This window comes from Tympanuchus pallidicinctus, unplaced genomic scaffold (genome assembly GCF_026119805.1).
Source record: "Tympanuchus pallidicinctus isolate F22 unplaced genomic scaffold, pur_lepc_1.0 scaffold3, whole genome shotgun sequence".
Classification (NCBI taxonomy): Eukaryota; Metazoa; Chordata; class Aves; order Galliformes; family Phasianidae; genus Tympanuchus; species Tympanuchus pallidicinctus.
The window spans coordinates 67,784,595-67,801,104 of NW_026294747.1; the positions used below are offsets into that span (position 1 = coordinate 67,784,595).

At 38.1% G+C, this 16,510-nt stretch overlaps 1 protein-coding gene across 6 annotated transcripts in view; it reads right to left on the minus strand.

The window, feature by feature from the left end:
• Window positions 1-16,510, minus strand: part of PTPRN2 (protein tyrosine phosphatase receptor type N2) — a 620,450-nt gene that overhangs the window by 36,563 nt on the left and 567,377 nt on the right. For 5 of the 6 annotated variants that reach the window (XM_052695759.1, XM_052695758.1, XM_052695760.1 and 2 more), the window contains exon 17: window positions 8,996-9,073. In XM_052695759.1, the coding sequence (XP_052551719.1) occupies window positions 8,996-9,073 (78 nt within the window). Of the gene's footprint in view, window positions 1-8,126; window positions 8,160-8,995; window positions 9,074-16,510 lie in introns of those variants that run through there. The other variant, XM_052695762.1, reaches the window with a different exon arrangement.

Below are 16,510 nucleotides of genomic sequence, written 5' to 3' on the forward strand. Positions count from 1 at the left end.
AGCCTCAGGCCATATAACATTCCACAAGCTCTAGAAAGTGCCTCTGGTTACCAAAGGGAAATTTCAACTGGATCCAAACAAGGAAGTTTGTTCCATTGCAAATCCACAATAATTTATGTAGTTCTGAACTTTGTATGATTGCATAATTTACAGGAAGCCACTTCATGCAATATAAGAATACAGAGAATGTAAGGTTCTCACAGCCAGAGCAGAGGTTTTTCTTTTTAGCTATCTGTGTGGAGCCTCACAAAATTAAGTCTTAGACTCTAAGTGTTAATTACTGCTAGGCAAAGAACCATATTAAAAAAAATAATAATAATTAAAAAAAAAAATCAAACGTTAGATTGCTTAGCACAGTTAGTTTTAAGTTTGTAATTTACAGTAAGACTTGAGAGAAGAAGAAACGTTGAATAGAGACTTACAAATGGAAAAGATAAAGTCTGAGTTACGCGGAGGAGCTCACCACAGAGTTTTAATACAAACACTTCGCTGAAAAAACGGAGTAATTTTGTGTGACTTGCCTACCTTCAGCCCACATGCTATGTTAAGTACCCCTAATGAGGTTCTGCTGTACACATCATTCTCAAAACATTTCTCAGACAAGAAAAATGCAATTTATTGCAAATTAAAGGCTGAATCCTGCAGCCCAAAGACAAGCAGTAAGCGCATTTGACATCTGCAGGATTCCCTGTTGATGAAACCTACCACGTGTAGAGACCCCACGCTGCGGCTACGCAGTGTGCCAGTCCCACACAAAGGACTTCTGCGTTGGGAGGAATTAAGTTTAGTATAAACTGCAAAGGAGAACCAAATAGCTTTTCCAAATGTCAGGAGAATCACTGGTACAACCACCACAAATTCAATAAAACACCAGCTTTTGAAAGTTAGTAAGTATATTTTAAAACTGTGTTCATTTGTAAATTAGATGGCTAATATGAACTCCTCTTTTTTTTTTTTTTTAATTCAGAAACTTGATCACTTTGAAGCTTCAATTTATAATGATAGATCCAACCCAAATCCTCTTTTTTTTAGCCATTTTCTTCCTTATTTTAGTGATGGGGAAATGACCAGATACGTGTTCCATTCAGACACTGTTCTTTTGGCCAGGACTAGTGGAAAAGGCCTCTACAATGCAATGATTTAAAGTAGAAAATAACTGGGATAATCAACTAAATCGAGTCTGTTAATTAAAAATAACATTTTAAGCACACCAGTTGCGTTTTGAAAGAGATTTCCAGAATCAGTCTTTTAACTCCCCAAATAGTTGATAACTGCAGCTGTTTGGATAAACAAGCAAACAAAAACCAAATAATTTCTAATGATGATAAAAAATTAACATGGATAAAAACAATTCCTAAAACAGCAACAAAGTAAAGTATTAAACCTTACATGAATAGATTACGTACATCCTCTACACATCTCCACTGTGAGTTCCTTCAGGTTCTCCACTAAAAATAAGAAATGTGTTGTGGAAAATGGTATTTATTGAATATTTTAAAACCAAGACCTGCTGTCCATTTACGAACCCATAGGTGTGCCAAACAGCTCAGTAAATCTGTAGTTTTAACAATTAGCTGTCAATAATCTATGTTTAATTAAAAATTGCAGTATGAAAGGCATTTTAAAACATGAAGTGAATGCAAATTGCTCCATATACCACCTGTGCTACATTTCTGCTGTTGCAACACTTCTTTGAAAACCATTGAGGAGGGCAAACTCAAGCTGGCTGCGTGTTGCAGTAACTCCTGCTGTGCCCAAGAAACATGAACTACTCTTCTTCTTCACAGGAGATTGATAACTCGAGCTTTATGAGTAAATGATTTAAGTATTTAAATACTTCCTTTATTATTGCAGTGCTGACAAAACCACCCTAAAGAGGGACAGTCTCACAGAACTGCCAGGAATTAACTTTTCACTTCAGCATCTGAGAGACGAATATAAAAATGAAAGGGACAGAATTTTTGAAAGGACCACTTCTAAGTACCTCCTCTGACCTGAGCCGTAATTAGAAGTGAGCATGGCAAGCTCACACAGCTGTACTGAACGCTTATAGAATTCTAATGCTGTATTTTATTTCACGTAGCTTGATAAGTTACTAGAGCTCTAGGGGCTACTGTTCTGTGCCTCTCTCTCCCTTACTGTTTTTCTCTTATTAAATTAAAATATGCATATTTTACACATTGAATTACTCTGTGTCTTTTCATGCGCTCTTCTTTCTGAAGGTGAAAACTGATTAGACATGCAGAAAGTCCCTTCCCAGGCAAGGAAAATAAAACTTTGGAGCCAAAACTGCTTGAAAGCAGAATGTTCTGCACAGAAGAACAAAATACCAAAAAATAATTTAGTCTCTAAATTAATTTCAGCACTCCAAATACATGCTGAACTGGGAGCACGAAAGCAGCAGTGAGAGCAGGAGAGGGTCTGCTACAGTTGTGCTGACTTAACCCACAGGCCCAGAACACGGATTCTGCAAGGAAAAACACTAAGCTACAACCACATGGACTTCTGGCCATGGGGATTTTCCCTTGGAGATCCTGATGAGTATTCCTTTTTGCACGGGAAACAATCACCAGACACTACTTTCTTTTTGCTTTTCTGAACTTCAAAACTGGAAGGGAAAAGCTAGTATTGGCAAAAAAGACACACAGATTTATCATATCTTCAAGACTGCAATTCAAGGACTGTGTTCTTAACATGCTGGTATGATCTTGTAGGAGAATGATAATCAAATTTTGAACTCTGACAATATTCTCTTGAATATGAAAATACTATAAAAATAATTTTAGACTAAGAAATGCAGACTGGGGCAATGAAAGGCAAATGACACCTGAACTCCATGGGCTCAAATCAGGGCTTTGGTCTTGGGACTCTTTCTGCACTTTACATTTAATAGTCATGCAATAAAAATAGAAAACAATCAAAAGAGCAGCTGAATGTCCCAACCACAGCAGCATAAACCTCTGTTTCAGCTAGTAGTAGCTGCTTGTCTTTAAAAAGAAGAATGAAGTATAGTCTCAATTTCAGTAATATTTCACGTATTAGCCAACAGTAGAGGAAATATGTAATGAATGTAATGAAAAGCATGGGTTTGATTCAGAACATGTAGGTGAACGTTCTTTTTTCTTCCTGGAAGTATATCCTAACCTGAAACGGTCAACACCTGCATTCTGTCCTGGTTCTATGATGAACTCAGAGCTGTTCACATGTGATACCATCACTGCCAGATCTCCAGAGGTAAGACTCTGGGAGAACGATCTTTCCTGAGCTACGCATCTTTTCAGATAAAAGATTGGGGAATTTTCTGGTCCAAACAAGTGTTTATTTAATCGTACGGCTTATTGTTGGAGGTGCTTTTAACCTTACTGCTTCTCTGCAAAATCAGGAAAGTCATATTTCTCTATTCCTTTCACAGAGGTTTATGGTGTTCATATACTCTGCTGATTACATTGGTCATGGATACAGGAAATCACAAAAAGGCAACAAATACTTATGTAAATAAGCATCATATCTGATTTGATTTGCCAAGGAAATAAAGAGGCATACAGTAGGCTGCTTGGCAGGGACTGCCTCATCCCTCTCACTGTTTCCCCTGCTGTGGTGAAATAAAATCAAAAAGAAGTGAAAGTGCGCTTCTCCCCAGAAAGGGGAAGGGCAGATGTTGGCAGATGTATGAAAGCAAGGCGCAACGTGGGACACTAGCAATTCCAAAAGGAGAATAAGACTGTATTACCCAGAACAGAAAAGATAGAAAAGGCCTCCTACAGAAATCTCCATTTGGAGGCTATGAACTTTAGCAGACATGCAATTTATAGAACTGGTGTAATTAAGAACAATTTTTTTTTTCAGTCAGCTCTAAATACCCAAACTCCTAGGACTGTTTCTTGCATATTATCCCTGGTTCAGAATACTTCAAAATTTAAGGCATGTACTTCATGTCAAATACTTCATGGAATTATAACCCAGCACATACGGAAAATAATAAAATATTATGCCTCCAGAATTATTCACAACATGGAACTCCTGCTGCGAAAACTTGTTATAGATCAGAAATGTTCTACATCCTCTTTCTTTTGAATTATGTTCAAAGAGATGTTGAATTTTCATAGTGCTATGTGAAAGAGCTGAGTGAAGTCTCACTGAAGCTGCTGGACAAAATCATCACCTTTCATTCAAGATAAATGCAAGAAACAAGCAAACTCTTTTAAGAAGCTTGATAACTGAAATTACAGAAGTTATCATCAAAAACAAATGAAATAGGAAGCATATGGACCTGTGAGTTTTTCCAGAAACTGATATGCTTAATGCAGAGAGAGGCATTAATAAAGGCAAGATTAATCAAGATAAGATGCAAGAACATGTAAAAGGAATAAAGAAACCACAGCACAGCTGACAAACTAGTATTGTGGTCCTGGTATAAGAAAAGCCAAAAGAAAGGTTGGGGCCAAACACTGGGTGAATGAGGTTTGGAAATAAAGAATTCATTTGATTCTGCCTCTATTTATTTCTGTTCAAAGAAATAAAACTCTGTACTTCTTTTGTACATAAAATGGAAGTGTATCAAAGCAAAAACCTGTCCTGATGATGAATTCTCTTTCCAGCTGAGAAGAAAACAACACACAGACCCAGCAAATTGTTTAACCACTCAGGTAAAAATGGATTAAAACCGTGTGAGAAGAGTCATCCTGTCTTCAAGAAATGGAACTGTCAGGTGGAATTCCCACTGAACCAAAATAGAATCAATGAATGAGGTATATCTCAGAAATAGTAATTGGTAAAGAGAGATGAAATCAAGACCAGATGAAATTAAAAGAAGGCCTAAATCAGCTGGAGGCTTTTCAAAATTAATTAAGTAGTGGCTGGAAAATTTCCAGAACAGTCTAAGAGATGACATGCAGGCAGAGATGAAATCTCTGCTTGAGCTACAAACACAGGGAATCCAGACAGATTAGGAAGCCCTGTGGCAAAACAGATCAATGAGGTGACTGACAACACATCTGCTGCAGGCTAGAAAGTTTTCAAAGAAAAAGGTAAATCAGGGAGGTTGGAACTAACTTGGGGCTTGCTGGCTGACAGGAGCTGTGGTAACGATGTAAGGAGCTGCAGAAGTAGACTGGAGGGAACTCTGATACCTGGAAGAGGCTTTGCATCATCAGAAAAGCCACAGTAAGACTTTTTTTTTTTTTTTTTTTTTTAGCATTATTCTTCTTATGACCTCAAGTTGATTTGAAAAACATTTGAAAATAATCCACATACAGCTGTGTGGGGCTATCTCCAGCTCAAAGACTGCTTCTTTGAAATAATAACTTCCATTAAGCAAATCTCTTCTCCAGCCAACATTCAAATCCAAATTTTACAGAACAGAAACACGCTCAGAAAACGCTACATCTGATCAGCAGCTCTAGTGGCTGAAGTGAGATGGTAGTAAGGAACAATACTTGCTCTTCTTCCTTATCTTACCAAAAATAGTATTTGAAAAAAAATAGTGAGAAGATTGAAACTTGTCCTCTTTCAGCCTCATAGGGTACTAGGCCTGGATCTGCTTATCAATGGTAAACAAGATAAGCTTGGATAAAGCATCATCAATGATTGATTTAAAAGCTTCGCACACGCTGGGAAAAAAGACGACACTGAGCTGACCATGATCCCTGTTCAGGTCTGGGCAATGTGAAAGCAGTAAATATGAATTTGACTGCTGAGTGTCTAAGAGCACTTACACAAAAATACTGGGCACTGGCTCAACATACCTGGTTTTAGAGAGGCCTGAAATCAGAACTAGGAAAAAAAGATTATCCAAAACTAATCAGTTTGGTCTTAAACGGAGATAATGAATGTGAGTAACAACACTGTAACACAGAAAACATAGAGATGCACAAGAGCAAGCACTGCAGATCAGTGTTTGAGTTAAGGAATTTGGTTCCTTTTTCACACATCTATGTTGGAAAAAGAGAATCAGCAGTATCTACAGCTTTACCCCTCTGCTAACATTCATTTGGTCCATCAGAGCAACGAAATGTTGGTCTAACGTTAAATCCACAAAATAAGTACAATGCCTGACTGTTAGAAGAATTCAATCCGTTCTAAGAGAAACTAAGTTTAGAAATGGAGTGTCTGGAAGTAAGCACCGAACCTAATTAAGATAGGTCAGGAACAGTCTGGATTTTATGATGGATATTAGTTGTGCTGCAAATGCCAAGAAGTAGTTTTACACTTTCAAGTTAAACAAATATTTGTAGACAAGTGTTTTCCTGAAAACAACTTGAACTGCTTAAAGGAGTGGAAGCAATTACACTAGCTTCTTGCTGGGGTAGTCTGACAGCCAAGGAAAAGCAGAGTGGCTGGTGCTCACTGTGCAAATAGGATTTAAGTCTCTGTCTGCAAAAAGAGGAAGCAATAGATCTAGTAAATATTGGCAATGAAAGCGATGCCAAGCTCCAAGAGTCTCTGTTGGAATTGCTAAAGCATAGCATTGTGCATTTAGACAATGAGCAGCTGAATGATCCCAGGTCTCTCTACTGTGGAGTTGGTCACTGTTGTTACTGTCAGTTGGAAAACTGCTCCACTGACCATGCAGAAGGGAAACAAGCAGCCCAGCTCAGCACCAGCTGATTTGAGTGGAGGGAAGGGGAGGAGAACCACTAAGACAACGTAACAGAATTGAATAATTGAGCCTTTAAACAATCCCTAACGGCAGCACCACAATCTGAATAAACTACAGAAAATCATATTCAAGTAAACATCAAAGGATTCTGCTCTAAAAGGAGTTAACGCTGCTCTCCATGGCAAGTTCCCTTTACTTTACTGTATACAGCTACTGCTAGCTGAAAAATGGATGCAATTTCAGCTCCTGCTTCTGGACATGAAGGACAGTAACTTCAAGCCACGGCTTTTTACTTTTGCAATAGACTTGCTGCATTTTAGTGGTTATTGAAACAATGCTATGCAAGGAGTTAGTCTCAGTGCATTTATAACACCTGGTTAATAGCCTGGGCCAGGTAACAAAACTTGGGGCATGAAGCAGCATGGAATGTGATTTACCCAATGCTGATGGGACCAAAAAAAGCAGGTAATGGCAATAGACACAGCTATGTTGAAGTGACAGAGATAATCAAAATGAAGAAACTCTTTTCAACGGAACCATCAGAAAAACCAACAGAAGTACATCACATCAAGAATGGACACAGCCACACCTGAGGAGGAGTGAATCAGGGTAGCCAGATGATTTCCTTGGAGCTCGGTACAACTAATCTGGTGGGGAAGAGGGGGTGATCTGTCACCAATGGATTGCAGGGAGAAGATACAACTAAAAAGAGCAAAAGGAAAGTGAAGGAAAATAAAGTCATAAGCAGCGTGAGGAAAAAAGGTCAAAAGAGATCTTTAAGAACAGAATTGGATGGAAGTGGCTTGGATTACAGAACAAAGAAATAAAGTTTCAGCTTTGATCACCATGTCCATGCAAGCAGGTTGTCTAACTGTTCAAATCAGAATAGGAGAAGAACAAAATATCTCCTTTACACAATGTTGGTATGATTAATTCTGATTTCTGTGTCAGCCGCAATGCTTTCATACAATTTGTTCTTTTAAAGTCTTTAAAAATGAGAACAGAGTTTCTCAATAGTAAAGACAAAGCTACAGGTAAAAATATACAACATGTAAGTATATAAATGTGAAAGAAAAATACAATTAAAAGGGATCTTAAAATAGCACTGCATGCACTAACATGGTATTTGATTTTGCTTGTTTACTTAAGGACACATTATCAGGTAGCATGCCTGATACAGGAAGGCTCTCATCAAGGAAAAAAAATAAAAATCAGTCTCCTCAACTGTGTCTAATTACCAAACATAGATGGCAAAAATCACAATTTACTTGAAAACGTAATCCGGAAGAGCAGCTCAACTCACTTCAAGCAGAATGCATTTGTTCCGCACTTCTAAAAACAAGGCCCAAAACACCTCAGGTTGAGTATTTAAATACCCAGACACTCAAAGTCAAACAAACATTCTGAAAATCTCCTGATTGCTCTTCTATCAGAGAAGCAGTAGGGAATTACGCTACGAAAAGCATAAAGATTATCTTTAGTAGGGTCCAATTGATACTTATACTCACAGACCTACTGGTGCAGATGAAGAACGAAGGTTATTTCAACTCAGTGGAAGTTCCTAAATCACAATAGCTTTTCTGAAATACATACTTAAATAGTCTCTCTCTTCAAAAGAAAATAAAATAAAAACATATGCTCATGTTGATGATAAGCTCAAGTCAGCTGTAACATTTTCTACTCAATCGGCTTCCATAAGCTTTCAGACAAACTTTTACACTTTCAAAGGAATACATACAGCATGTAATGTTGGCACTCAGCCTGGCCATGTGTGTTTGTATCGGAGAGCTGCATAAGCAGTTGAAAAGGCTGCATGCTAACACTCCTATTTGTGCATTGGTAACTATTGCCTATACCCCAGCAAAAAAGGTACGGACCCACTTTACTTCATGTAGAAGGATATTAACTCAGCATTTAACTCAACTACCTGTGGTAGGGAAAATGCACAAGCACTAAAGCATTGTGGAGAACTGGGGCATGTGAAGAACAGGTTTTGGTGCAAAAATTCACAACACACTGTGCTGGGTCTTCTTTGATCTGGAGGTTGAACTGACTTGTGACTATGCTCTTAACAGGGTCAAGACCTCTGAAAATCACTCAGTATGTGACAGCAGTTTAGTTATGGAGATCTGGTCTTAAATTTGACATTAAAATATGAAGAATTTGACCACAGGTTTTTCCATATAAGTTCTAGATCAACTTTTCCCTTCAAAGGGCTTCTCACATTCATAAATGTTTTTAATATCCAACTAGATTTTAAGAAGATATTTCAGCTATGGTATTGAGTTACTATTGTAACTCAAATACAACAGATTTTACACTCTCTGTGTTTCAAGAATGCAACAAAACATTTGACTTGCAATATAAAATCAGTTTTCAAATAGATGTTTAACTTACCTGCCAGAAGTCAGCAACAGTAGCAGGGAGAGGGCCCTGGGTGGCAATAAAGGCTGGGTTTCGGGGGTCGTGGTCCATCTGAAATCAGGAAGGAGAACACAGAATGGATTTAGTTGAAGGAAAATACCTTGCTGTGTTACAAACAGAAAGTATGCTGGGGCACTAACAAAGGACTTCCTAAAGGCCTGTTACATCCCTCCATTCTTCACTGGCAAGCAAGAACTTTATTTCTATTTATATGCCCAGAGGAGACCATTTTCCACAAAAGACTGATGCTGCCACATGAATATCAGCACGTGTGATGAGCAATGTCCTGTGTCTTCAATATGCAGTGTAAGATCATTTACGGTAGCTGACAAAGGCATTTGAGGTCAGCGCTGTGGTTTCATAGCAACCTAGGAGCCATCTGAAACTTTTTGTTTTGTTTTTACACTGAGTGTTAAGAATACTCCAAACATTTAAAAATGTTCTTCATTTCCACTATGCCAGTCAAGGGCTCATGTAACTCAAAAAAAAAAAAGCAAAAATGGGGAACAAATTCAGTTTCTGGCTTTTTCTGGTTAGCTGAGTTGCCTAAATGCATGGATTTGCCCACAACAGAAGAAGTTCTGCCTAAAGACCTTAATTATAACATTTAATTCAAGGAGCAGAAAATTCACTGAGCAGAAAAAATAAAGAATCTAAGAAACAAAGCCGTGAAGAGTAAATAGGATTAGTGCGTTACAATGAACGTTTTCTAACCGATGGGTGGTTTTCTTGGTTCTAAATCACAGGAACCATTCTGCTGAAAAAGAAGATCTGCTGATGGGATTAAAAAACAAACAAACTCATTCCGACCCTGAACTAGGCAAGACAAAACTTCAAACATAAAGAAGAAAGACACTGAAAACAGCAAGAGTTAACTTACACCCATGTAGCTGAAGGCAAAATTTGTCTCAATGCATGATTCTGCTCTATAAGTAAAGATCTGAATAAGAATGAATGTGAGTCACATTTGCATTAACAGGCATCTCCTGAATTTATTCATAGCCTATCAAAATGTTCAGTGATGGTACATGTCAGCATAAAAGAAGGCACCTCATAATTATATGCACATAAAAGCGGGAAGAACTATAAAAGAACAGATGTAAGTTATTCTAACAGAACAACAATGTGATGAATGTTGCAAAAAAGAAGAGAATCCTTTAATGCTTCTAATTTTCTGATGTATAATTAAACTGGACTTGATATTAAAATTCTCCATGACAACACAACACAGGTAAAACGAAGCCACTGAATAAAAGCTTACTTCTAATTCACCACCCACAGTTATCAGAAACCTTGACCAGAATGTCTGTAATACCTTCATTTTATTCTGAGCTTCATTGAGATGCTTCTCTGATCAGCAAACAACTCTTCACAACAAGCAATCGCTCAGAACAAATTTCAGCCTTGCCTCTTGACAAAAGCAATTTTGATAGCAGGACATTTTCCCCCAATCTCAAAATACCCACTAGTAAATAACTTTCTTCAGAAAGCAGTATTAGTAGAAGAAACTTACAAACCATTTCAAACTGGGCACCTTTTCGTGCGTTTTGCTTTCTGTTACATTTGAGGCACTGAATTGGACACTGAAAACAACAACGGATGTGATTAAGCAAAGGCAGGCCTAAAGGTTATTTCTCCTTATGGGCAGCCTGGTCTAGCATTAGATACGTAGGTTGGTGGCCCTGCCTGTGGCAGGGGCTTTGGAGCTTGATGATCCTCGAGGTCCCTTCCAACCCAAGCCATTCTATGATACGACGACTCTATGGCTAAATACTTTGTTTTGAATCCTGTGATTTAGTCACGTACTTACATGCTTTCCTACACCGTAACTAAAAATCTTGGCTTACAAAAAGTAACCAGCACCAACAAGAATGTACTGCTCCCCATGGAAACTAGTGTGCAAGCATGCAGCTTACTTGAAAACGATGCCACCTGTCAAGAGTTCAAGAGTCTGACTTGGAAACATAACCAACACTGAACACACAAAACTTTATAAAAATAAGAGCTTAATTTATCCTTAAAGCAAATTCGTTATGCCAGAAAACAAAGGCAGAAGAAATCAAGGATGATGCAAATAGTGCTATCATGGAGGAAATACTTGTCCCCATTCAGCTGGTTGACTCAGGAATAGGCCAATCTTGGCATTTCAGCATTAATCAACCTCTGTCACAAAGGTGCTGTTGGAACATGGCAAACATTACAATAAGCACAGAGTAGTGAAGTGTATCAGTAGTTTAGCAATAATTCAAAAGACAATTACAATTATTGCATTCCAAGCACATTGTGCTGTGCAAAGAACAATTATGAGCAGAAACTCTTCTTGCTTGGAGCAAGCAGAAGATGGCAGAAAGCCTCAGCACACTATTAAATGATCTTTAACTGAACAAAAATGATAGCAAAGATTAAACTAATTAAATTGAATTCCTGGTTTCATCAATTTTCTATTTTATGGACTGTTTTAAGGCCACGTATTTTGAGCTAAGTGCAACCAATCACTATTCTGGTCATCCAGTTTTAACGTGACAATAAAGGACAGTTCTTCAATATTTTTGTTATGGTCTTTTTTGTTCTCTCAAGGTCACCAAGGCCATTTATCAAAGTTAACCGAAGTTCAAATAGAAAAATAATAGTCAGTAACAGGTTTTAAAGTAACTAATCAAGGATCAAATAAAAGGCTTTTTTTTTTTCTTTTTTCTTTTTTTTTTTTTTCCCCCACGGCAAGGATCCCTCAGATTTCCCTATCACAAGATAAAGCAGAAAATTCTTCAAGAATACTGAACAGCAGGTTTCACACTATTGAGTGTTATTAAAGTGACAAATCAACTGCTTGCTAATATTTCACTAAGGAAAATCCTTCAGAAATCATCCTAACTGTAATTGTTAAAAAAAAAAAAAAAAAAAAAAAAATGCAAGATTTTTCGCTACATGTTCCCATTCAAGCACAACGTTCACATGACTTGCATCAGAATTGGTGGAACAGCCTTTTCTCAAAAGAAGAAAGGTGCAATTATTGCAGCAGTAATGCTGTGGCAGATATCTCATTTTCTGATGTAATACAACAGAGGCAAACCTGGTGATGTTTCAGAATAGGATTCCATGTTACTGTATTAAGGAAGAAAGGAATCAAGGATCAAATAATAGAACGGGCCATATTAACTGGTCTTTTGGTCATTACCAAAAGCAAATGGGAACAAACAGGATCATCATTCATGTTTATTGCTAGAAAACAAGTGCCACAGAAAACAATCCCTAACTATTAGATATATTAGTGGCATATTTGTGCTTTTCTACAGTAATTTCTAATTAAAGTTAATGTACTCTGTTTCAGAGCAGAAAATACAAAATTTACTTTACTAGAGAGTAAAAAACTCCTCTCGTTGTTCATACAAGAGCTCCACTATCCAATTGCTCTGTTTCTCTGAAGAATTCAGTATTTTTGTGAGTTAGAAATCCCATTGCTGCAGGATCTCACTGATAATGCTGATGAAGTACAGCAATATCAATACATTCTGGGAGAAAAATCCTCAAACCTGTTGTATTTGACATAGCAGTACATACAGATCCTTGTGAAGCAGTCTTCATGAAACTGGAAACTGAAGTAAAAGCTAAGATGTCCAGAGGCATCGATGACCATTTTAAACTCTCACGTACATTATACACTGATTCATTCCTGCCCTTTACCTTCTGCCTCAGATTCTCAGAGCCTTACTTTCTGCACACTACAACACTGGGCAAGATGTGCTCTCAGCCACACTGTATTCACCTTGACCTAAATCTGAGCTGAAATATTCCTATAAGATCAGAATGAGATACAGTGGAGACTAAATATGATGGAAATCAAGTTGAACTTTGATTAATGCTTAAAATTTGAATGAATTCAAGGAATTCATTCAGATTCAATGAGCATATACTGTCCATTTAATCTATGTCTCTGCATCTATTTAATGTACACTATAAGGCATAAATAATCTATGAAAGTAAAAAAAAGTGTGTCCACTAAATGCTTCTGAACTCTGTAATCATTTAAATTTCAGCATTAAAACAAAAGAAGGCAGATCAGACCTCACCTTCACGTTTGGTTTAAAATTTAAAACAAATTTCCCATCCTTCTTTTAAAACCCCTAATGGAATGAAAGAAGTAAATCTGGCTGTGAATGCTGTTATGAATTTCAGAGCCCATTCCTGGTGATGAAATTTGTATGCTGTGTTTGAACAAACTGTCACGTTAATGACATTCCTCAGTCTGGTGTCTTCAGTAATAAGCAAACTGAGTTTTTAAATGTAGTTGATGGGATTTTTTTTCTCTCCCAGACACCCTATGAGGAAAAACAGAATTCCCATTTACTTTCATGACCTCTGATTTAAAAGCAAAGATTGCACATTATTTACCACTGGATGATTTTCCCGAAATTTAATGAGGACTAAATACAAATATGACAGATGTAATTATCACAGTTTTATTCTGCACAGTCAGGGTCTCCTTGTGCTGTAATTGCAAGCCTTTCATTCAGAAGCCAATAGCAGAGCTATTATCATATTACTTTATTTTATTCCGGAGAGGAGGGAAACAGATTTCTACCCCACTTTTACCCTGCAAATTCTCCCAAGGACTCATTTTGCCTGGCCTGAAGCTACATGAAAATTAAATGGCTACAGAAAAAAACTTGGACTAAATCTCTGCTGGTTCTCTTCAACTTCTTCCAGGCATACTGAGGCCACCAATCTAACCCCAGTTTTCACAACATGCTAGAGGGAAAGCTGCTCTTGAGGGAGCAGCATTTTTTTTTTTTAAAGGAAAGAAGATGTGGGCAGGTGGCCAGCTCATTGTCTAGCAATGGGATTTTTATTTATTTTTTTTTAGCTGTGTTCTGCTGCACTCATTTAGACTTAAGGCAATGCTGAGTGATGCCCAGCTGGAGGCTGGACCACTGACCCAGAAGCTGGATACCCAGCAACACATACATGACTGGAAGCCTCCCTACCCAAAGCACAAATATAATTACTTTATTCTGCACTCTTCCCCTGGCAGACAGCTCACATGCAGGGAGGAGAAGTCCTCTTCCAGTTTAGAGTCTCTGCTATTAGTGCTCATCTTGCAGCTCACAATGCACTCCCAACCCAAGCACTGGTTGCACCACTGCACAAGTGCACCAACAAACATCACAGTACTGACATGGTAATTACTGATGTTATTTAAGTAGAAAGACAACGTTCTGGAAGAAAGAAACAGCAGAACTTTTGGAGAGTGAATAAAAGTTACAATCGTTTTTACTCCAAATCCACAAACAGAAAACATCTCAAACTAACAGTAGTAGTGTGTGTGACCTGTGCAGTGTGAACAGTGCAGAAAATACTGTAGAACCAAGGGGCTGACAGAATATTTTGGCAGGCTTCCAAGGTGGTGAACAGCACTGAAAGTCTCCATTACTCCTAAATTCTACCTCGCCGTACAAAAACAATTCCAGATTAACAAAAAATTTACTCTAACCTGAAGATATCTCATTCTCTCGAAATGAGGCAGTTTGCAGGGAATCTTTCTAAAATACGGGCTTGCAGACCAGTGTCTTCCTCCCACCGACCTTCAGGAAACACATTTGAACTACTGCTTTCAAAACAGCACAACTACTGAGTTAGCTAAACAAACTCGCAAAACTATTTGGAGCATCTCTTTCCTTGGTTTAACAGGTTGACTACGTAAATGTGGGCTGTGGCACTCCTTCCCACACTGTAGGATCCCTACCACAAAGAAGTGGAGCTTAACAGTTCCTATTGGGAGTTTTCTACGTCTATGAAAGATCACAGGTGCTTGTCCAAACCCAAACAGTCGTGTAGTTACATATGTCTGAGCACACAAAGAGACAGGGAGACAACCTGAAGAAATTCAGTTTGTGTGACTTTTCTTACTAGACAAAACTCTTGAGTCTGGGAAAGCTACATAAAACAAAATATCTCCTAATCTTATAGTAGAAAATATCCTTGAATGCTGGAGAGACCAGACTAGAACCCCCTGTAAAACCAGAAGACTTAAATGCTGTGCCAGTGAAGACCCTCTCCCTGCAGTAACATGGTGCATCCAGTCAACATAAATATCTTGCTATTTATGTCAGTGGAATATCTTAGCTTCTCCATTCCCAACAGTACTTGATCTAACACTTGTCTCATCGATGTAATTAAGGGAATATCCATTCTATAATCCAGAAATAAAATTGAAACAGTCATATAAATGCATTCCAGATTTTACCCATCAACCAAGCAAATCTGTGTGCCAAAACCAGTTAGACTGTGCCCACATAGACTTCTGGGCAACTTTCATAAGTCCATACTCACTTGTTCAGTAAAAATACAGCATCTGTGCTACTGGCAGCTCTGAACCTGGCTTAGAACCATATCTAACAACGCTGTAGTTCCATTTCTTGAAACAGTAGAAATTAACACCAAGCACTTGAAGGAAAACAGCATCTCAGTCCCCGTTAACGCTTCTAAAACTCTCAGATCCCGCTATGACATAAAAGCCTGAGCAAACAGAATTCACTCAGTGTGCTCTAAAAACAGAGAAAAAGAGCACTGAAGTCCTGGAGTTGAGCCTCTGTGTATGATTTTATAAGTGGGATACAAATTTCCTGGAGCTCAAAGTTACTCAGATGATCTGATCCCGAGGCCAGTTAAAGCTTGGTCTAGAAATGTTTAAAGATGCCTCAAAACAGCTTCAATCCATGCACATCTTACCCTTGTCCTCTGAAATGGCAGCTGGAAATCCCTGAAGACTGCATGTGCTCTTCTCTATCTTCAGTCAAAGACAAAAGTTTCCTGAAAACGTCTGCTGCATTCTTTGTATTTTAACTCTTTGAATAAAACATTTGTATATATGCAATGAAATGAGGCTTTTGAACTCCAATCCAAGTAAAGAGTATGAAGCTCAGGAAAAAAAAGTTTTGATTTTTTTTTTTTCTTTATTCTTTCTTTGGGGGGGGGAAGGAAGGGGGAAGAAAGTATTGTCAACAATCTTGGAAGAAAGCAGCCTCTAATCTCATGCTGTAGCAAACTGTCAGTTGCTTTGCCCACATGAATTGATTTAACTGGGGGAGTGATACTCCCCAGGAAAATGAGACAGTAACAGTACACGCAGCCCACTCCATCCTAAATTCTTTATCATAGTTTCACTCTAATAATTTTCTCCAGTAATGTGCATAAAAACCACATGCAAAGTGACATGCATCACAGTAGTTTCCATAGAGGTCAAAGACACAGCTCCTTTCTTCCCCTTCAAAAGGCATCCTGATGCTTTCACAGAGAAGCTAGGATAGGGCAACACTATTGGCTCCATCAAACCTGCTTTGTGTCTAAAAATAGAGAGCTCTTCTCCCTATCACCTTTCACAGACAAGCACGGATCCATACTCAGCATAAGTAGGACAAGAAAGGGCAGCTGGGCCATGCTGAGGTATCCAGAGGCAACAGCTGGGCAGACCTAATTTGCAGTTTGAATGAA